At 36.5% G+C, this 9,375-nt stretch overlaps 1 protein-coding gene across 2 annotated transcripts; it reads right to left on the bottom strand.

Moving 5' to 3' along the window:
• Window positions 1-979: 979 nt before the first annotated feature.
• gnpda2 (glucosamine-6-phosphate deaminase 2) lies at window positions 980-9,343 on the bottom strand. 2 transcript variants are annotated; one of them, XM_034305844.2, is made up of 7 exons: window positions 9,321-9,343; window positions 7,425-7,554; window positions 6,900-7,001; window positions 5,293-5,475; window positions 4,434-4,618; window positions 3,801-3,975; window positions 980-2,627 (listed from the first exon to the last, which is right to left on the bottom strand). In XM_034305844.2, the coding sequence occupies exons 2-7, from the start codon at window positions 7,546-7,548 to the stop codon at window positions 2,563-2,565; spliced, it is 834 nt and encodes a 277-aa protein (XP_034161735.1). In that variant the 5' UTR covers window positions 7,549-7,554; window positions 9,321-9,343; the 3' UTR covers window positions 980-2,562. The 2 variants fall into 2 exon arrangements, with proteins under 2 accessions (XP_034161735.1, XP_034161734.1); XM_034305843.2 differs by lacking the exon at window positions 9,321-9,343 and adding an exon at window positions 8,877-9,006.
• Between the last annotated feature and the right edge of the window lie 32 nt (window positions 9,344-9,375).

Below are 9,375 nucleotides of genomic sequence, written 5' to 3'. Positions count from 1 at the left end.
TCTGTAGTTGTTTTCACTCAAGATTTTATTTCTAATGAAATACCTATGTTTATTTGTCTTTATTTGTCTGAATAATGCTTTATTCAGTCTAGCTTATCAGGCCTTTTGGCTTAGTGCCTTTAGCATATGGTAATATTTTGATGTAAGGATTCCCTTACAGGTACCTTTATAGATGTGAAAGCACTGCCTTCTAAGACACTGAAGTATGACACAGTATAGGGATCAAGGCAGCTGCCTTCTGTTTCAGACACCTCCAAGGAGTTTAATGGAGAGCAATAGTGTATTTATTTCTGACTTGTGGAATATGTAATGGACTGAGTCAAAATATGTAGTATATGCTCATTTAAAATGTAAAATGAGCCCTAAATAATGTAAAAAATATTTTATTATACTTTTTATTGACTTTATGGGTGCAATGAAACGCTGAAGGTAATCTGTGTTTAATTATGTATAGCACTTAAAAAACATTAAAAAGGAAATAATGCATTTTTAATTCCAATAGAAACACACTCAAGGTTTTTCCTCTATGATTGCTAGGGCTGGAGAAAGGAGGGGAAATGTTTTTTTTTTTTTTTTTTTTGTGCCCCCACTTTCCTGTACATTGAAAGCTGAAGATGATTAGATGTGGCCAAAATTCATAGCGTTCTGATGATGGATTATGGAAAACATCCTGGTCAGGGTTACAGTGGATCTGGAGCCAGTCCTATGAACACTGGGTGTGAGGCAGGATTACACCCTGGAGGGGACATCAGGTCATTGCAGGGCACCATATAGACGCACATTCACAGCTGGGCCAATTTAGCAGAGCCAGTCCACCTACCAGCATGTTTATGGGAGGTGATCAGCTAATGAAGATGAAAGAATAATGAATTATAGTAAACACTATCATTTTGTACTTTATATGAATGATACTAATGAATTAGAAGGAACTAACCTAAATTTGGGATTTCTAGACATAATTCACTCACTTAGAGACATATTTAAACCAAACAAGCTTTATTTATCATTTATACAGCCTGGAACATGTATATAAGATTTGGTATTGAAATGAAAGTCTGGTAACAGCTGTTTCACTAATAAGGTGAATGCAAATCCTTTAACAGAAAAACACATCAACACTGTTGCTATCAGTTTTGGCGGGTATGGTACAGTTTAATCAAATCAATATATTGAGGTTCAAAGATGTTACAAATAAATTCAGTTGTACACAAAATAACTACAGTAACATTCCATGCAGTAACATGTCTAAACACTAGGAAGAAAGAAAGTAAAATGGGTTTGCTGTAACAAGAAAACAGCAGCCAACACAGTAAATTAGGTGTAGTGTACATGTGCTGGGAGCATATACAGTCATTCTAAACAGGCTCAGATTGATTTACAATGCTGAAATGTTTACATTTTCTGGATCAGGCTTCATGAGCTGCTGTTTGTCACATAGCTACACAAGTATGTCAAAGGTAGTCAAGTTGACATACAATCAGTAAGGAAATTTGGGAAATAATTGAGGGAAATAACACCACTGATGCTGGTCCCAGACAAACTTGTCAATCACTTAAGATTCCAGAGATGGGTTGGTCTCTACTATGCCTGAAACAAATCCATGTATATTATGGTTTAATCCAAAATGGCTCCCTATATAATATATGGTACTACCAAGAGTGTAAAGGCATTACTTCAAGCCACAAGTAGTGCACTACATAGGGAGTAGGAAGTCGTTTTGAAATCAGCCTATAACTTTGGTTGGATTTGGCTTGAATGCCTCAGTATAATCATTAGCAGACTCAGGGTTTCTCCAGGTCTGGGCTACAGAAAGGGCCTTATAAAATTAAATTGTGAAATTCCCATCATGTCAACACCCACTGATTTTGTCTTCTTAAACCTTAATCTTCAACACAAGCACAAAATAAATCAGGCTGAAATGAACATGAGCAGCAGATACAGTCACTGTAGGTTACGCTTTCTAATGAAGACCATAATATACTAAAATATGTATGTGCTTCAAGTTTTTCTGTTTAAAGGGAAAAGGTCTGTCAAATAATTCAAGTAACTTAAAACAGATCTCATATGAACAAAAATTTCTTTTCCCATGACCCATACCCATTTTGAAGTATATGATTAAGTGTAAGAAGTGTCTTAGCCTTATCATTTCAATACAATAACAGCACTTGAAGGCACATTAAATACACAATGGACAAATAGTTTGTTAGGCTTTAAACACAGGAGTGAATTAAAATGGTGTTTTACGCAAGAGGTCTTTCTTCAGTAACAATGAAAGGCCAGAAATGACTAATAATAAAACTTGCCTTAAAACTCATTCACTCCTGATCTTTATAATACTGGCCTTACCAATAATTTCAAATTGGCAGACAAGCGTTTGCATTTGCTGTTGTGCAAGTAAACATTAATGTGATGCAAACCTGTAGTCTACACATCACTGGTATTTCAGGCACCTTTGTGAGCCTTGGGGGCTTGTGTCATCTCCGAAACCACATTCCACTACCGCAAACTGATGCAAATCCACTTCATTCCCTTATGATGCAACATATTGCCTGACCTTCAGCCTTAATCCTTATAGTCCTTCATGCTGTGTGTCGGCTCAACCAGCTGATTGTGGACATGCATCAGCCCTGTAACAAAAAGGACTTGGAGATGAGCAGAAAATTTCTGGGAACTGTGAAGAATGACAATATTGTAGCCTTGGGAAAGTTGAGAGTTACAGATGCTGAATAATCTGCTGCAAGACCTTCTGAAGAAAAAAAAAGTTTGCATGCTTATCTATGCTTTCCCAGCATCTAACCTACACAACTAAAAAAAATAAGAAAATAGATGTTAAGATTATACAGATATAACCATCAAGAACACCAGCTACCAAGAATTAAGTGCATTTGTTGCGTTATCTGGATTGTTTTAGCTTGATAGTATTCCTAGACGCAGACTTTTGTATTAACATGAGGAGGACATGTAGATGGAGACTACAAATCACTGCTGCAAGTCACTCTGGATAAGGGCTATAAATATAAAAGTCTGCCTTTCAAAGGCTGGAAAATAACAAACTTCATTAACCCATCAAGTCAGAAGACACTCCAGGTCACTTGGAGGGGAAATCAGTATTCATGTGTCTGAATAAAACTGGATAATTGGTGTGGAATAGCAGAGCTAAACACTCACGCTTATGTTGCCAAAGAAGTATGGTGGATGATTCCTATATACAATAATAGAGTAATGCACCAGGAAGCAGGATAAACTATTGATTTTCATTAAAAAAAAACTGACAGACTGGGGCTAGTCATTCTGATATCTCTAGCTTCAAGGGTCAAAAAAAAAAAAAGCATCTCTCTGAGAATCACAAACAGCACTGAATTTCTGAGTGTGTTTCTCCTTCCGTTTCCTCACTTTATTGCTTCCATAACATCAACTAGCAATGTAACGGAAGAGAATTTGCCGTAAAATTCATTCTCTCATGATCTATATAATACTGGCCATACCGGGTTTGATTTGCATCTACATTTGCACTGTTAAACATACATTTCCATGTACACATATATACATTCACACACACACACATTATTTTTATATATACAAACATTAAGGTAGTTTCTTCTATGTTTAATTAAACGTTTTGAACGTGTTTATATTATGTTTAGTTGATACAATCATCTTGACTCTTTTTTAATGAAGGAGGAAATAATTCAAGACTTCACTGTACATAACCTCAAAAGAATTATGCATGCCTGATCCTGCTCTAATGATCTTGCCAGCAGGATAGCTGGATGATGGAACACAGAAAAATGCTCATTTACCTTTAAAGTACTTTACAGTCTTGACCCTCAGCTCAAGTGTGGCGTCTTCATCACACACAAAGATGGTACGAGGGTGCTGCTGGAAGGCAGATACAGTCCACATGTGGTTCACCCCTTCTTCTATGGCCTTATATAAGGCAAAGGCTTTGTGTGCTCCTGTGATCAGGATCATAACCTAGAAATACAATATAATCATGGAATTTTTTATTGTCCAGCACTGGATGTTTAAGAACAACCCAATTAATGTAGTGTAAAATCAGTTGTTATTGTGATGATCAAGTGATGTGTCAGATACAGAATAAACAAACACATGCATAGTAATTCATGCACCCGTTCCTGTACAGCATTTCTAAAGCATGCAGTGTATCTGTGAGTCCTACATACATGACCACATCAGGGCTTGTTGCAGGATACATTATTATACATAATATAATCATCATGCATATACTATATAGTACATTAAATACATCTATGTAGCATTCAGGTATGGAAACAACAATTGTTAAACGATAAAACAGAGTCTAGTCTGAGAAGCAAAAGCAGATTTATTCTCCACTTCTTTTATAACATTGCTTTGTAGTGTCTTATGTGTAAGCTTAATTTAGGTTAATTTAGGTTACGAGTGACTTTTACCTCTCTAGCATCCATAACTGTGCCCACACCAACAGTAAGAGTCATGGTGGGGACTTTAGACAAGTCATTTCCAAAGAAGCGAGCATTGGCCACTATCGTGTCCTTAGCCAGTGTCTTCACTCGCGTCCTCGACACCAGACTGGAACCGGGCTCATTAAAGGCAATGTGGCCATCTGGTCCAATTCCTATAATGGAAAAAAAACAGAATTATGCATAACTATATAGAATAGTCAGAAGGTTTCAGAAGGTGTGGATTAATTTTCTTACAGTAGCACTGGGTGTAATTCAAATCACATGTTTATCATAATGCACTCACTCTAATACTAATATTACTGTAATGTAAGTAATAACAGGAACCAACTTGTCTTGTGGACGCACCACAACATTAAATGTAACTATGAACAGTTACAAGTATGACATGTTCTGTAGTAAACTGACAAGTTGCTGCAGTAAAAAAGGTATAGAACTTTTTGGGACATGCTGTTATTGGAAAATAACCAGCTTTGTGCTGATCTTCACGCTAACAGTAACTCTGCTTCATATCTGGCCGCATCACTCCATCTAGTTGTTCATTATTTTCTTATAACAACACGACCTGTGGTGTTTTATTCCTTACTAGACTACATAAGCTATTAAAAAGGTTGCTAAAAATGTTGCTAAACCTGACCAAAATGTTCTTTTTGGAATTGATAGGCTACCTGGGGATGGCACAGCCCTAACACTCAGCGCCATTTTTTTTTTTTTTACTACATGCCAAATTACAGGCTACATACTCACGGTAAGAACCTGCCATTTGACACACACATATGTGCCATTTTCATTTTAAAACCTCATTCAGAAGTGTAAACTCTGATCACACCTCCTACAAACAACTCAATGCCCCCAGCAGATGTTATCTTCTGTTCGAATGAGTCGCACTCGGCCTGGAGGTCAGTCGCATTGCCATCCAAAATGTGGGTATTCTGTGGTTCGATGTCAATATGTTTGAAGAAGTTGTTCCACATGTAGGAATGGTAACTCTCCGGATGGTCCCTGGGCAGGCCTAGAGGACACATATATTAATAAGAAAACTGCATTAGGCACGGTTCTCTTATTTTCATGTTGATCTCTGGTGATTTAAATAAAGCAATCAGTTTTCATAAAATGCTATGCTTGAGTCATTCTGGTATGCTTCACTTTCTTTCTTCCTGATATATAAAACCACGGTGTGTAACTACAGACAGATGACCGGAGTTTGACTGGATTTACTTTTGGCACTGTCCCAAAAGTTTTTCCTCATTTCCTCTCCAAATTTTTCTTCTTGCGCTAAGTTGAAAAAGCAGACAAGGAGGGCAAATGAGGACAGACAGGGAGGCAAGCAGAGACAACGCTTGGGTCATACTGTATCACCTTAGGCCACTGAGGGCGGTATATGTTGCGTAAAACCAGGGCAGAGGCTGCTATGCATTAATAAATTTCCCCATTAACCAAAAACCCTCATAGTCATACAGAATGACATTGTTGGTTTAAGTATACGCATGATGAGGTAAACCAAATTGATTAGTGTTGAAAGTACTACTGAACTGCTTTAATAATACTAACTGCTTATCCCCAGATCACGCAGTACGCAGTGGGTAGCATTGCCACCTCACAGCTTCAGGGTCCACATTCTGATAATAAGGTCAAGTTACTGCCTGTGCGGAGATTTGTATGTTCTCCCTGTGAATCTAAACTGACTCAGGTGAGCATTCAAAGGTGTGCCTTACGATGAACTAGTGTCTCATCCAGGATGTATTTCTGCCTCACCCCCAGTGTTCCCAAGATAGGATCTAAAACCTTGAACAGGATAATGCAGTTGCAGGTGATGAATGAATAAATGTTTCTATCTATTAGGATCTATAACTAATATGTAGACTAATGCATATATAAGTGCATATCATGAAGTGGTCAACTTCTTCCAGACATACTTTCTTCAGTACTGGGAAATTTAACATGGTGAATTCAGTACTGGACTTAAACTAATTATGTTATGTTATAATGGAATGATTTGTTTTGATTAAAGGTATAAAAATACTGCTTCTGTAATTTGCTTTTAAGTATCTGGTTTTAAGGTAGGCTAGTTTTCTTGTCAGTACTTTTACCAGACGTTACATTATTTGGTTTGTGATGAGGCACTGTGGTGCGTTGACAATTATGAGCTGAATCCACTCGTAGGAAAAGCACTGTACAAATACACACATGAAATATTTGCAACTCCACCCTCAATTCATCCTGTGGGCATTTCCTTCTATCTACAAAACAATGTTAGACTTCACTGTTTATCATATACTACATTAACCATTTACCTATTGACAGTACTTATACATTTAATTTATTAAGAGATTCTAAAGTGTGTCTGTTTTATATTTAGAAAACATACTGTTTTATAATATAGAATTATACGTGCTTCATACTAACAACTTGTGATGATAAGACTCAATGACTCACCAACATACTCATCCATGTTAAATGTCTTCACATATTTAAAGGAGAGGTCTCCATTCTTGTAATACTCGATCAGCTTCTTGTAACACCCCAGTGGTGTGCTTCCTGAAAACAAGAAATTATAAATAATTCTAAGAGAACATTTAAACTGTGGAAGATTTATGTTCAAACTTTCAGAAATATCTTGCTAATGTTGATATAGAATATTTGGACAGTGACCTCCTCTCTTCAGTTAGGAGCCTTGTACAGCGCATTCAGAAAGAATTCATGTTATGTTGCAGCCTTATGCTAAAATGCTTTAATTTTTTTTTTAGTTTTTTTCTTTGTAATAAATTAGCAAAGTTATCTCAAATCTGTTCTTTTGCTTTGTCATTATGGGGTATGGAGTGTAGACTGTAAATCATTTAAAGCATTTTAGCATAAGGCTGCAACATAACAAAATGTGAAAAAAATGAAGGGGTCTAAATACTTTCTGAATGCACTGCAAATACCAAAGATAAGGTGTTCCGCCATTTTGCACTCACATACCTGTGGGCAGACCCAGAGTAAAGTATCTCTCTGCACTGGGCTTGAACTGGATAATACGGTTGCGGATGTATTTGGCAGCCCACTCGCTTGCCAGGTCATAATCATCAAGGATCACAAGCCTCATGATCACCTTCAAAAAGAGTTCAGATAAGAAATGACCAAACGATGCCTGTTCAGCAGTCAAAGTGATTAAATCATAGATTTAGGTGATACTCAAAATACAAAATGGGCATGTATATTTTTATTGGGCATATAACATATAGAAAAATTATTAATTATTTAATTTAAAAAAAACAGCCCTCAACTGATTATGAATGCTATGAATAATATAGTCACAACTACTCTATTTACTAGAGTTTACTACAGACATTTGGAAAGAAAATCCAACCTGTACATTAATTTATGACATTAATATAGCTGGAATCTCATCAAAGTATGAGATCAGCAGTTGCTGTGGAGCTTCTGAGTGCATACTTCACTTTTTTAAATTTATTTCAAATATTAAGTAGTCATTAAGTTGAGCCAGGCATGCTCAGATGGGAGATTGGGTAATTTCCAACAAAGAAGTATTTGCCTGCGTGGGCATATCTTCTTGTGCTTCCTGTTAACAGCATGTAACTATCTCGCATATCTATCTCATATTTTTGAAGCAGCATTTTGCTGTACATTTTGGCAACAGATGTCAAATAAGGAAATGCTGCCTCAGGATCTTTACAGTTGCCAAAACAACGAATAATGCCCCTATACACACACACACACACTGATCATATATACATATAAAAATCACACACACACAGGGGTTTTATTCATTGTTTTGGCAACTGTAAAGATCCTGAGGATTTTTTTTACAGTTGATCCTCTGGATCTTTATGTCTATTACTGTTATATTCAGGATAAAATTACTGAACTAAACAAAACAAACAAAGCTTTCAGGTCAAATATATTTGATTTAGTTGTGAAGCCTGTTTTAAGTCTGAGGAGAGGTAAGCCAATGGCTTATATCCCTTTTCTCAGTGAGAACTCCCATGATGCTAGTGTTTAAGCATTTACAACCTGTTTAACTTTTACATTATTTTATTTTCAACCTGCCTGAAAAAAGCATCCAGTGATGTTATTTTCTTTCCCACCTTAACACTCCAAAAAAACAAAAACCCACACTTCTCCCGAGCTGGAGCTCCACGCAGCAGTTTAACAAAGAAATACAGGGAGAAAGATATAAGAAAAAGATCTACACACTGAAATGTTCTCCTGTTAGCCACAGTGCACTGGTGTAGAAGCCATTACTCCACTGTGTGCATGGACTGAGCGCTATCTATCTATTTGAAAGTTCATTTTATAGTCTAGATTAGCTAACGCCGGCGTAATTTTGTGCATAACAAATTCCATTTTAAACGTATTACTTTATTTAAAAGAAAAACAAACTATAAGTTATATATATACTACATTTCTTACCGTAAATACTACAGCCTTGCGTGTATATCAAGCGGCGTCTGTGTGAATGGAATCAGTTTTTTTTTTTTTTTTTTTTTTTTTTGTAAACACTGATCATATGATTGCTTTCCGGTCATATGCTCTGACGTCACCTAACCGGAACTAGGATTTATCTTTGTACGGTGGCCGAAAAGGTTCAACAATCCTATATACACATCAGCAGTGCACATTTTACTAAAGCATGTAGGTTAATTATAGGCAGTGTTTGTATAACTACTACGTTAGAGGTCAGAATGTAGACACAAATCAGACATCTTAATAAAATACAAGCATTGCATTCTAAAAAAAAATGCATTTATAAATAAATTAATTTATTAAGTTTTTTTTTGTCTTGTAGTTCGTCTGTTTTCAGAGAAAATGTCTTATGTGATCTCTCTCATGTCGTGTTATGTTAGTTTGTCTGACCTTGCACAGAGGAGCCTGGGAGCAGGCGGGCAGAGGGAGACAGAACAATGATGTG

This window comes from Pangasianodon hypophthalmus, chromosome 7, assembly GCF_027358585.1.
Source record: "Pangasianodon hypophthalmus isolate fPanHyp1 chromosome 7, fPanHyp1.pri, whole genome shotgun sequence".
Taxonomy (NCBI): domain Eukaryota; kingdom Metazoa; phylum Chordata; class Actinopteri; order Siluriformes; family Pangasiidae; genus Pangasianodon; species Pangasianodon hypophthalmus.
Note: the sequence above shows the minus strand (reverse complement) of the source record. Positions and strands in the feature narration are given on the sequence as shown.

Excerpts from the sequence above, each read along its gene's own strand:
- gnpda2 (XM_034305844.2), bottom strand. The coding sequence starts at position 7,548 with ATGAGGCTTGTGATCCTTGATGATTATGACCTGGCAAGCGAGTGGGCT. Across the intron at positions 7,002-7,424 it reads TACTCTGGGTCTGCCCACAG|GAAGCACACCACTGGGGTGT; the intron begins GTATGTGAGTGC and ends TCTTGTTTTCAG. Across the intron at positions 3,976-4,433 it reads CAGTTATGGATGCTAGAGAG|GTTATGATCCTGATCACAGG; the intron begins GTAAAAGTCACT and ends TTGTATTTCTAG.